Raw genomic sequence first — 13,970 nt, 5'->3', positions numbered from 1 at the left:
CTAAACTAAAAAGTCAAAATGGTGATTCTAGTATTCACTATAGATTGCAAGATGATTAGTGCAATAAAATGTTAGCCGCAAGGGTTTCATTATTTGTACATGTTAACGTTAAAGAAAATAGGTTAGGAATTGAGGTGGTTTCTTCTAGAGCTAACATTATTAAAATAATATCTTTTTTTTAAAAAAAGCATCATTGCACATTGAACTTAGTTACACCATGCCAACTACAGTAATTGGCCTTGAGCAGAACCAAATGTAGTTTGTACTGTATATGCTATTTCTAATTATTGATTATTCTCTTTATTTATATCAAAGTTAAACAAGAATGGGTAAATAAATTGGCTTGTAAGCCTTCTATGTCAAACAGTGTAAGCAAAGCATTCAATAGCTTCTGAGCTCTGTTTTCCAAAGTGAGCAAAGACAAATGTTCAATGAGTGGATGGAGTTGTGCACTTATTTATTTAAATGAAGCAATAATATCTTGTACAGAAAAGTTTAATTCAAATAAAAAGTTTAAAAAATCAGAAATGAATATATCATCTAGGAGCTAATATATGAGAGTTCAAAAGAATAGTGTACAATGATACGGAGGATTCAAGCTACCTCGTCCAAGGGTGACCAACTCCAATCCTTAAGAGCCGCAAACAGATCTGGTTTTCAGCATATCCATTGTATGCAAATATATTTCATTCATATTCATGATGGATATCCTGAAAATAAAGCCTGTTTGTGGCTCTTGAGGACTGAAGTTGTACTAGTGTAACAAAGAAAAAGGTGAAAAGATGGACCACACAGGTCTTCATCTTAATCTAAAAAGATGGGAAAAAGGAGAAGAAAAAAAATATATATATATATGTATGATTCAAACCAGCCAGCAGATTGAGAAACTTCACAGGGGTAAGTATGGAGAGCTACCTCAGGGACTTGTTTATCGCTCAAAAATAATGAAAACCATGGGGACTCATTAAAAAAAAAAAAAAAGTTACCACCGTTGATATCTTATATAGCATTTATAGGGGAATTTTAACAAATATGAGGCCTCTACCCAGAAAACTTTGGGCCATTTCAATGGAAAAAATCTCCTCTTCTGCTAGAACATAAATATCCAAACCTGGTCAGGCTCCAGAACAAAGTCATAAGTAATTATAACCCTTGTATCGGGGGTCATCCCGATTAAGTTTAATGTTCTTTTTCAAGGTGGTCAGTCAGATGTTATAGTGGACCTTGGGTAAATTATCCCACTGGACAAGGAGGATTAGACCCCCTCTATAGATAGGATTAGCTTTCCTGTGCTGTGCTACTGGAGGAACAGGCTCAGAGCAACCTATAAATGCTCTCACTCCCTAAAGTCCAGACATAGTCACAGTTCTGGTTCCAAATGAAGTAGTGTTTATTTACAGAAATAGAATATATAAAGAGATCCCCATCCAAAGGCTTTCTCATAGTGAAGATTGATCATTTCCATTATTAAACAGTAATAGCAACAGCCATCAATATGTCCCAGTAGTCATTCAACAAAAAAAGGAGTGAAGTTAAACAAAAATAATGGTCCCAAAATGAAGTGGTATCATTATACTAAAAGTGCTTAGAACTATATCTTTTGTCATATTCACAATGGGCTGTAGACTTGATCTGAATGAACAACACCTTTATAATCATCTAGCACTCCATTACTACACTAAAAAGTCTGTCATATTCTATTCTTCTATAAATGAAATATTTTTTAAAAAGTACCAAATCATCAACTCCATACTTTAATATCTCAAGATACAAAATCATGTCTTATCTGACTTATGCAATGAAAAATCACAAAAATAACTACCTTCCATAACGCTGATAGACAACCAGTCTCAAAATTTGCTGAGAATGTGGCAGGAACCAATCATCGTTTTAAATAGCAAAAATGTTCACGCAATGAACCAATCAAACTTACAGCTTTTGTAGTATCCTCAAAACAATATTCCCCCAATGAAACCAACATAAAATATGCATTAATTAATGAAAATTCAAATTCAACTATCATACACTTAGTATCCAATCATAAACAAGTTCTAACATCAACATGAATATCTAAAAAATATATAAACACACAGTCCAATGGCTTAGAGAGCCACTGAAAAAAAGACTCGTAAAACACACTTTTAAATATCAGGCCAACATAAACAGCTGATCTTATAATGCCACAGTATTATACAGATGACAAACTCATAAGTTGGCAAATTCTGAGCAATAGCAAAAAATGAAATGAAAAGAAAAATCCCATTTTATAAAAAAAACTCTCCAATCAACCTCCTTATTAATTAAGACCTAATGGATACACTATACGAAGAGTATAAATCCATCTCTGTTTATGGTGCGATAACAGTCTATCCAGATTTCTCCTGTGGATAATCATATTAGCTGTTTGAAGAATAGCAAACTTAAAATCTTCAAATGTATGTGCAGCTGACAAATAATGTTCTGCTGAAAGTACTTCTATTATTCTTCCATTTATGTAGCTATGAAGTTTCATCATATGTTTCTTAAGCATCCTTTTAGTTTTACCTACAAGGGCACCACACCAAATGCACAACTCCTATAGATGTGCATGAAGTCCTAACCTTTAATATATATCCTAAAAGGGCAGAAAAGGGAAAGACATCATCCTGAAATGCCTGAAGGCACATGAGAAATATCCATTTTGATCTTGACCCAAACTGGTAAATACCTCAGTGGATATAAACATCGAATGTACAACACTGTCTTGAATATTCTGGGCTGTTATCAGTGCAGAGAAAGGTGGAGAATTAAATGCAGAACATAACTGCAATGTAGGCCAATGTTGCCTTATTATTTTTTGAATGAAATGAATTTGAGGAGAATATGGAACTAAACAACCTAGATGACCTTCAGACCGACACATAAACAAGTTGGATTAAAATGTCTCTATTTTCCCACCTGGCCTTAGTATAAGCATACTTGACTATAGCTCATGAATACCCTCTTTCAGTGAAATGCTGACAAATAGCTGTTGCATAAATCTTGAACTCAGACAATGATGAACATAAAGAGGTAGATTTTAAGATGAACGCGCGTGCGTCCATGCACGCACATGTTATAAAATCGGGGGTTGGCACGCGCAAGGGAGTGCACACTAGTGCAACTTGCTCGTGCTGACGCCCGCGGCCTTCCCCTGTTCCCTCCCAGGCCGCTCCAATTTCGGAGCGGCCTGGGAGGGAACTTCCCAACCCCTTTCACTAATCTCCCTTCCCCTTCCCCTAGCCCTAACCTAGACCCCCCCCCCCCCGACCTTTATCCTACCTTTTGCGCCTGTCAAGGGCAGAAGTGGTCTTCACTCTCTGAAAACTGGTGAAATTCCAGTGTTTCACACATTCTCAACATGATTTTCAAACTTGTTTGCAAGCAATATATTTAATTTTAACTAAAGAACCTTATTTGAACTAGGGACCATTCCCCTAGTTTATTAGTTTTAGCCTCTAAATTTAGTTTAACAGTCCAAAATTTCAGTGCCCTGGAGCTCAGTTATAGCAGAATTTCCAAGTTTCTGACCAGAAAATTGATTAATTTGTCCACAAAAACATTTACCAAGTTACAGTTTAGCTTTCCATATCTCTTTCAAGTTGAAAAAAGGAGGTCTATCCTTGGTGAAATTCAAAAGTTTTACCCGAATAACCATTCTCTCATGTGTGGGCAAAGGGGAGTCTTGTGTCAGCCTGGTGCCATTTTAGATGACAGCAGCAATGGGGTATGAATATCTGGGAATTATTCCTGCACCTTTTTGACACAGCGGGCTTCAATGGGTAGAATAGAAAGAAGGATGGGGGCCCAGAAGTGCAGGGGGAGCATTTTCTTGGCTTTTTAACTGGATGGTGAGGTTGTCTTCACGGGCAGAGGGTTTCAGATTTATTTTTATCTATTTTTCTATTTATTTATTTATTTATTGGCATTTGATATTCTGTCTTTTCCTAAAATAGATTTAAAGCAGATCACAATTAAATTTACAATTTAAAGTTACAGTTGAATCACAATTTCCAGTCATCGCAGGAGCACTGTCCTTGAAGGAGGGGACTTAACCAGATATGGGTAAAGAAACAAGGTAGATTTATGTGGTTGTCCAGAATGTAGTAAAAAATGAACCAAATTACTGGTTGTCTGATAATTTCTAGAGTAAGGGTAGAGACAGATAGGAATGTAAATGTATAAGTATAAGCAAGTATCAAATATGGAAAGAGAATAATCAATAATTAATAGTCTTTGGGGTAGATAAATTAGTCTCAAGATCAAAAACTTTGGTAGTCTTTATAAATAAATAGATAGATAGATAGATAAGAAGGGAAAACTCTGTCATGGAATCCACAAAAAGGCCTGCCAGAATAGCCAAGCTGTGACTTGTTTCCTGATGATAAGGTAGCTTGTTATAAGGTGAAGGGGTAGCAGTAACTTATTCCATAATTTGGGGGCATAACAGCTGAAGTCAATACAATGGATGTCAAAAGGGATAGGAGGCCATTTTATTTAGATTTTTATATTCTGCTTTTCACACTTCAAAGCAGATTACATTCAGGTACTGTAGGTATTTCCCTATCCCCAGAGGGCTTATAATCTAAAAGAGTGACTTGCCCAAGGTCATGTGGAGCAACAGCAGGACTTGAACCCTGGTCTCCTAGTTTATAACCCACTGCTCTAACCACTAGGCTGCTCCTCCATGGTGTTTAAGATGATTGAAGTTCTCTTGTGGGAGTGTAGGAGAATAGGAGCTGGGAGAGATATTCAAGAGCCAGTTTATTCATACATTTGAAATTTAGGAAGTGACTTTTGAATTGTATCCTATATTTGACTGGGTACCAGTGCATCTGCCTTAAGATTGGCTTGATGTGGTTTATTGCTTTGGCCCCAACCTAACTTCTAGCAACCGTAATCTGTAAGAGTTGAAACCATTTGAGATTATGTTGTGAGACGTCCTTAGAGAGAGAACTGCAGTAGTCAATACAGATGGTAATTAATGCAAGGTTGTATTTCTTGAAGCAGTTGCACAGTTGGCAAACTAGCACATGTATATGAAGGAGTTCCTAATCACCTTTGAGATGCATGTTTTCATTATAAGTTTGTATTTAAGTTAAACTCCAAGACTTCATACTGAATCTTTTGTTTGCAAGGAGATTCCTGATTCCTGATAGGGAGGGTAGTGATAGTAAGGGACGGCCTTGTCAGCTTAGTCTGAGGAATTGAGACTTGGATGGGTTTTGTTTCAGTTTGTGGTTGTTGAGCCATTGGACTAATGCTGAGAGTCATTCAGACTGGCAATTGATTAGTCTTAGTCCAGTTCCAATTTGATACAGTTGGATATCATCAGCAAAGAGGTAATATTCAATATTGAAGGACTGGAAAGGTGTATACGTTTAAAAGGATAGGGAAAAGTACTGAGCTTTGAGATAGTCTGCAGAAGTACTGAGTGTATTTGTTGCCCATGAGAAAGAGCGTGTCTTTTTATAGAGAAATTGTTAAAACCACTTGAGGGATGCTGGTGACTGGGGTTACTTGTGTCATACTTGTAGAAGGAATGCCAAGGAGGACTTCTTAACATGAGGCGTGGTGAAACTCAGTTTCATGCACCTTTATACCTTTATTGCAAGAGGGGAGTATTGAGAGCATCAGCAGGCACGTTAGCCTACTGATACTTTTGACTGTAAACTACCCTAAAAAATGTGAGTACAGGATAGTATTTCATATGTAGGAATAAATTGAGAACCTTTTACAGAAAAGGAATCATGAAAGTTTATTTTGTTTAGGCGGTGAGAGTCTGAGGCACCCATATATCCTTTAGTCATATATGCTTGATTCACTCAAATTAATTTTGACTGGGAAAAGATAAATAGTGAGAGATGTTCTTTTTTTTTGCCAAATATCAGCTATCATGAAAATAGATATTGTGACCAAATAGTGAGAAATGTTCTTTTTTTTGCCAAATAACAGCTATCATGACAATAGATATTCTTACCAGAAAAAAAAGGAATATTTGGCACCATAGATACTCTAACACCTTCAACTGTGCCCTCTTGAGGAGTAGTTAACTATTGTGGCTTAATATAGATCACGACTAACACGATCAATGTTAAGCCTTTCGCATATTAATGAGCTGCTTTCATTTACATATGTTGCATCTTATTAATTTAGTGTGCATTGTGCCTGATTTTTTTGGGTGCTATGAATGATATTGCACAAGAATGCATTTTTAACGCATGTTAAATGCTGATTTTAGTGTTTTATGTGTGATGTATTAACTTATTATTGCAGTTTAGAAAATTGACCCCTATGTGTATTATCATAATAAGAACGACAGGGTAGGCTAGAAAGTATTCAGTGTATATCATTAACAAAACAACAGATGACATATCTTAAGTACATTTATTAGATTTCTTGTATATAAGGATTACATCTAACATTTCTAGTTATATGAAGTTTTAAGTGTTTGAATGATGCATCAATGGATTATCATTGTTTATTATGTTTGTCATTTGCAAAATGAATACATTTTTCCAAATAAACCCCTCTGATTCTGGTTGATAATTTTCTTTTATTATAACTGCTTACAATCGTGAAAATAAACTGCTTCCAAAACTCTTAACAATTACAAATTTACAGGGTCATTCATCAAAATATGTGTTGGCCCTAGTACCCACATCCCATTTTTTTTAATTATTATTTTTATTGGTTTTTACATTATAACATGCTACATGTAAAAAACACCAAGGTTTTTTGAAGGGGGAGAGAGTCTTTGACACACATATTAGTCAACTATTTATATCACTGTAGGAGGGCCAACTAGTAACTCAAGGTGAGGTTTTGGGACTGGTCTAGGGTTTTGGGGCCTGTTTTACATTTACAGTGAGATGTATGAACAGCACAGTAGGGATGTGAATCGTGTCCTCGATCGTCTTAACGATCGATTTCGGCTGGGAGGGGGAGGGAATCGTATTGTTGCCGTTTGGGGGGGTAAAATATCGTGAAAAATCGTAAAAAATCGTGAAAAATCTAAAAATCTAAAAATCGCAAAACCGGCACATTAAAACCCCCTAAAACCCACATTTATTTATTTATTTATTTATTTATTCTAACGATAAATCGTTAGAATCTCTATTGTATTGTGTTCCATAACGGTTTAAGAGGATATTAAAATTATCGGACGATAATTTTAATCGTCCTAAAACGATTCACATCCCTACAGCACAGTACACATCAGTGAACACTTGATGTGATATGGAATGGGGAAAGGTACACAAGATGAGATTTCTACAATGTACTTTCACCCTAATTTGATAGCCCATGAGAATTTATCAAACTAGGGAGAGAGTACACTTTAGAAATCTCATCTTTGTTTACCTTTCCCCATTCCTTATCACATCAAATGTTCATTAATGTATACTGTGCTGTTCGTATATCTCACTGTGAATGTAAAACAGGCCCCAAAACCCTAGACCACCACCAAAACCTCACCTTGAGTTACTAGTTGGCCCTCCTACAGTGATATAAATAGTTATCTTATATGCAAGTCTTATAAAGAGGTTCTTTCTCTCTCTCTCTCTCCCCCCCTCCAAATTTATTTATTTATTTAGATTTATATTCTGCTTTTCACACTTTTTTCAGCGCTTCAAAGTGGATTACATTCAGGTACTTTAGATATTTCCCTATCCCCAGAGGGCTTTAAATCTAAGGGTCTAATTTACTAAGGCTTTTCTCTCATTCTGTCTCTATTGGAAAAAATGCTTAGTAAATGAGGCCCTAAGTTTGTAATGTATAACATTTTTATGAATCTAGGCCTTAGTTTATAGTTCATGTTTTATTTTTGCTGTATATTCTTTATAAAATGGTTTTCATTTCATCTCATTTAAATCTGCAATAGTGGCAAGAACATTTTCTAAAATAAATTAAGAATCCATTTTTTTTATTTCTGATTTATATTTCCTTCCTGAGGAGCTGTTAGGGTTTAACATATCCAAATACTCCACCTTGTTATATATGTAAATAATTATTACTTGTTATATATGTAAATAAATAAGTGCACTGATCTTTATCAGAATTCCATACAGACATCAATCCAAAGCACATTGATGTGGAGGAGTATCCTAGTTAGAGCAGCAACCTGAGAACCAGAGTTTAATTCCCACCTCTCCACTGATGCTCCTTGTAATCTTGGATAAGCAATCACATTACCCTGTATTGCCTCAGGTATGAATTAAATTGTAAGTCCCCTAGGATAGGGAAAAAACCATAATACCTGAATTGTAATTTGCCTTCAGCTTGGATTTGGAAAAAGTGAATATATCTAAAATCCCAAAAAATATGTAAACTAAAGAGCAAACTCAGCAAAGGAAATTTTGAAACATAAAGCATGGAAAAAAAAGATATTTAAAAAAATTGAAGAAATAAACAGGATAAACTGAAAAGATACCTACTAGTAAGACTTCTCTAAAAAAGAAATAGGCAAGCTAATATTTTGAGGAATCTAACTAGTACTATTGATCGAATCTGCTGGATTATTTTCAAATATGTACATGAAAGTCTTAACACTTCAGAATGAAGTTTATCTTTCTGTCCAGAGAAATCTAGATATTGTGAATTTCTGATTGCAATTACTTGCACAATATCAAAACTTTGGACCGTGAAAGTGGAATATGTTTTACATAAAGTTGAAGAGATTTTTCTGCTACACAGAACCCCAAGGTCCAGTCTTGAAACTGATATGTAATCACGGATAAGATGATTAGATTAGTTGACTCAATATTTATGCATATATATGATATGCTAAGCAACCCATGTGTCTGCCATGATGAATAATGGGAAAGGAAGACCCAGCAAATCATATGATCGTGAATTATAAATGGTCTTCAGTGTGTTTATATTGTAGCTTTTTGAGGTTTTCTCATCTGTTTCTGAATCAGAGGATATTTTTTTTGTTGTACAGATATAATTAGTTTAAAAATTCATCGCGTGATGAAGAATTTTTCAGAAGCAATAAATTCAGTGTCAGATGTAAAAAAAATGTTCTTGAGTCTCAAAAAAACCCAAAACACTTGCATATCATATTTTATTTTTAAAGTATGAAATACATACTGTAGCTATCATTCTAGGAATGCTGCATTAATCTAGTGAGTGTACTAAATAGCTACTTACTCTTTGTTGCCCCCTAGCTGGTACTCACACTCTTGGTACCAGTAGCTGCTTCTCCCTGTCCCAACACCCAAGCCTTACATCTACATTCAGACATCATTACATCCCTTTCTTCAAAGGTAAGGTCTGGGAATGCCAACTGTGCTGTGATCCCTGTAGACATCTCAAAATGTATGTGGATTTCTTGTTTGTGCAAGCATGGCTTCCTATTCCTATTGGGTAAAGTTTGTCTTTAACTCTCGTGAGTGCTTTGTTGTTGTGCCATGTGGTTCCTAGGATCTGTTTCAATGAGTGTTAAATGTTATCAGATGGAAAATTTGTTTTTATTAGTCATGTCAATAAGATTGTGTGGTAACAGCCACCAAAGATATGTATATTTGGCAGGTGGTTACAAAACAGTCATTGCATTCTTTGAGACCTACTCAACCCAACCATGGCTTGCCAGCCTTTAAGTCATTTCTATTAATGAGTGTATCAACATTGTAATCTTATTGAGTGTATCAGCACTGATGTCTCTTCCATTTAACCTTAGTGTTAATGCTATTTTAAGATGTACAGTCAGGGCCGGCGGAAGCACTAGGTGAACTAGGCGGCTGTCTAGGGCGCCAGGGTCCCAGGGGCAGCAGCCGCAGCAGCAAGACCAGCCAGCATAGTGGCAGTCACAGTGCAAATCAATTAATCTGGGTGACTGACATGCTGAGAAGAGACAGCAGTGGCAGCTGGCAAGATATTTCAGCGCCCCATCCGGCCTCACCTGACCCAACTACCAGCTCAAAGGCTTCTCTCAGCGAGTCAGCCTTGGCCCCTAAATGATTATTTTCTCTCAGCGATTCACTCCCCTTGCAAATGCTTAACTTCTGTGGTGAGTTGGCGCCCCCCGCCGCCGCAAACAGAAGGCTGGCTGTAATCGAATGCACAGACACAGCAAGGAGGCTCGTGCTATCTGTTGTGTGTGCACTCGAGGAGGAGTGGAACAGGAGCAGTGTAGCAGGGCACTGCAAAGAAGAGACCTATCCCACCCCCACGAACCTATCCCACCCCACCTTCTGCGCCCCACCAACCAGATCCACGGAAGAAGCAGAGTAGCTGCCTAGCCTGCCTATGCTGAGGAAAAAGACGCTGCAGCCTGCAGGTAAGTCACCTGAGCCAATGCTTCCTCTGCTTGGGTGGGAGAGTGGAAATCATCAGTGAGCCGCGGGACAGAGAGGACAACAATGACTGGTTCTGGGGGGGGAGTGATGCAATGAGAGGGGCGGCATGATGGAGGGGTGTGGCATGATGGGGGCAGAGGCACAATGGGGGGGGAGTGGGTGCAAGGCAGAGGTTTTGCCCAAGGTGCCTAATACTCTTGCACCGGCATGAGTGTGTGTGTGTTTGTGTGAATGAATGGGTACCTATCTGGGGATCTATGTGTGTGAGAATGAATGAGTGCCTGCCTGAGAGTCTGTGTGTGAGTGTTTGAGAAGAATGAATGGGTGCAAGCCTAGGGTCTCTATGTATGTATGTGAGAGAGACAATGAATGGGTGCCTACCTGAGGTCTGTGTGTGTGTGTGTGAGAATGAATGGGAGACTGCCTGGGGGGGGGGTCTGTGTGTGTGTGTGAGAATGAATGGGAGACTGCCTGGGGGGGTCTCTGTATGGGTGTGAGAATGAATGGGAGACTGCCTGGGGGGGGTCTCTGTATGGGTGTGAGAATGAATGGGAGAATGCCTGGGTGTGGGTGTGTATGTATGTATGCATGTATATGTGAGAGAGAATAAATGTGGGTTATTGCCGGGAGTCTGTGTATGTGTATATGTGTATGGATTTGTTAGAGTGTGTGTGTGTGTGTGTGTGTGTGTGTGTGTGTGTGAATGAATAGGTGCCTGCCTGGGAGTCTTTGTATGTTTGAGAATGAATGGGTGCCTGCCTGGGATCTGTGTATGAATGTGTGTGTGTGTGTGTGTGTGTGTGTGTGTGTGTGTGAGAGAGAGAGAGAGAGAGAGAGAGAGAGAGATTGAATGGGTACATGCCTGGGGGTTTCTGAATGTGTATGTGAGAAAATGAATGGGTGCCTGCCTAGGTGTGTGTGTGTGTGTGTGTGTGTGTGTGTGTGTGTGTGTGTGTGTGTGAGAGAGAATGGATGGGTGTCTACATTGGGGTCTGTTTGTGTATGAAAATGAATGGGTACCTGAATGGGTGGGGGGATCTGTGTGTGTGTGGTATGTGAGAAAGAGAATGAATGGTGCTTACCTGGGGGTCTGTGGTGTGTGAGAATGAGTCTGGATATGTTTGTGTGCCTGAGAGAGAGAATTAATGGGTGCCTGCCTGGGGACTGTGTGTGTGAGAGAGAGAAAATGAATGGGTACCTGCCTGGGGATCTGTCTGTGGGTATAAGATTGAATGGAAGCCTGCCTGGGGCAGGGGAAGGTGAGGGAGTCAATGACAGTGAGTGCATGTGTGTGTGTGTGTGTGTGTATGTGGGTAGGTGAGAGAGCATTGTGTGTATGGGTGAGAGAGAGCATATATATGTGTGTGGGTGGGTGAGAGAAGAGAGTACATATGTGTGTGCAGCAACCCCCCTTCCTCTCTGCCTATTAATCCATGATAATTTCAGGATATCTGGAAATCAAAAGTTCCCAGGTGTGGAGACAGGGAATTTTTAAAAATCCTTACTAATTGTAATTATTGGATATTATTTGATATGCCTGTTTGAAAACATTGTATGGGTGTTTGGAACACTTTCCTATGAGTTTTTAACTATTTCATGTTATTCTATTTGTTATTTGGTTGAATTACTCTTTTTATTGGTTTGGTTATTGCTTTGGTTCTATCACTAAAGGGTATGGGGTAGATTTTAAAAGGTGCGCGCGGGAGTAGATTTGTTCGCGCAAACAAATCTACTCCCGATTTTATAACATGCACGCGCTGCCGTGCTCATGTTATAAAATATAGGGTCGGCGCGTGCAAGGCTGAGCAAAATCGGCAGCCTGCACACACCGAGCCGCACAGCCATCCTCCGTTCCGGCCCCCCCACCTTCCCCTCCCTTCCCCTATCTAACCCACCCCCCAGCCTTAAATAATTCCCCCCCACCTTTATTTTACAAGTTACGCCTGCCTGAGGCAAGTGTAACTTGTTCGCGCCGGCTGGTTGCTGGCGCGCCATGTTCCGGTCCGGGGGCTGGTCCGGAGGCCGTGACCACGCCCCCCGATGACGAGCCGGCCGTGACACGCCCCCCGACACGCCCCCCAGGAAAGCCCCGGGACTTATGCGCATCCCAGAGCTTGCGCGCGCTGCCAAGCCTATGCAAGATAGGCTCGGCGCATGCAGGGGGTGGAAGGGGCAGCTTTTCGGGGGTTACGCACATATGTTATGTGCGTAACCAGTAATGTGCCCCTGTTTTAAAAAAAAAAAAAAGGTTTGCCCACCCTGTACTAGTTCCACGCTGACAGCAGATGGATTCACTGCACTAGGACTGGATCGGGATTTCACCTATACCAGCCCCGTTCCCCACATGTTTATTTATTTATTAGAATTTATATGACACCGATACCAAGGGACGCAGCAGCTCACAAAGTAAACACATATAATAAAAATATAGTACATCAACAAAGAAAAAGACACAATAAATATACTTCAGGACTTAGGTGAGAGTCCTGTAAGGAGCAGTCAGACAGTGAACAGGGCAGGCTGCAAGCAAATGGTATCTGGGTCCAGGCCAAGGTCGGGGCAGTCAGCAGACAGGCAAGTCGAGGTTCAAGCTGAGGTCAGGGCAGGTGGCAGTCCAGAAGAGAAGTCAGAATCCGTAGCAAGGGTCAGAACCAGGAGTCAGGCAGAGATGGACAGACAAGGCAAGGCACAGGGGACCAAAAGACAAGCAGGATAGACAGGGCAAGGTATCAGCAAGGCAAGGTAAGAACGAGCAAGGCAGGCAAGATAACACACGGGAAGGCAACATGACACACGGGAAGGCAACATGACACACGGGAAGGCAACATGACACACGGGAAGCAACACCCACTGTGAGGCTGCAGGAGGACCTGTTGCTGAGGCAAAGATCCAGGGATCCAGCTGGGTTTAAATGGCCCAAAGGGCCTGACATCATCAGGAGGCACCGAGTTATGTTTCCTGCTGCAGGGCATATATGAGGCAAGCAGCGATGTGTGCGCACCCAAGGAGGGCGGCAGTGAGAGAGCTGCGAACAGCATGTTGGCATCCTGTGTGAGTGTGGCCGGTTGCAGGACCAGCCCACAATCAGCCAAACATTACATCCAGGAGGTGGATCCTAAAATGATCAGTGGTCTTCATTCTAAAGCATATGGGAATTGACATAGAGATCTAAACATGTACACCCTGGAGGAAAGGCGGGACAGAGGAGATATGACAGAGATAGTTAAATATCTCCAAGGTTTTCATGCATACCTCCTTAATAGAACAAGGGGTCATGGGATGAGGGTGAAAGAGGGTAGACTCAGATGTAATCTGAGGAAGCATTTCTTTACAGAGAAGGTACTGAATGCATGGAACAACCTTCCTCTTGGAGGTGGTAGGGACAAGAACAGTATCTGAATTCAAGAAGACATGGGATAAACACAGGGGCTCTCTGAGGGAGTGGTAGAGATTGTAAAGCTGAATATTTGGTATGGATGCAAAGACTAGATAGGCTAAATGGTATTTTTCTGCCATCATGTTTCCATATGTCCTTCCAGATTTGCAGAGCATTCCAATGGGATCTAGGAAAACGAGTTTTCCTTACTAATGAAATCCTTCTTTAAATGCTAGCTTACATTTTACATTGGTTGCTTCTTAGAGCAGCCTTTT

General features: G+C 39.9%; 1 protein-coding gene across 1 annotated transcript in view; it reads left to right on the top strand.

Annotated features, from left to right (window-relative positions):
* The window catches only part of ABLIM2 (actin binding LIM protein family member 2), a 431,671-nt gene that overhangs the window by 259,793 nt on the left and 157,908 nt on the right, over positions 1–13,970 (top strand). The window contains exon 12 of the mRNA XM_029591702.1: positions 9,189–9,287. Within this exon, the coding sequence (XP_029447562.1) occupies positions 9,189–9,287 (99 nt within the window). The remainder of the gene's footprint in view (positions 1–9,188; positions 9,288–13,970) is intronic.

This window comes from Rhinatrema bivittatum, chromosome 1, assembly GCF_901001135.1.
Source record: "Rhinatrema bivittatum chromosome 1, aRhiBiv1.1, whole genome shotgun sequence".
Classification (NCBI taxonomy): domain Eukaryota; kingdom Metazoa; phylum Chordata; class Amphibia; order Gymnophiona; family Rhinatrematidae; genus Rhinatrema; species Rhinatrema bivittatum.
Note: the sequence above shows the minus strand (reverse complement) of the source record. Positions and strands in the feature narration are given on the sequence as shown.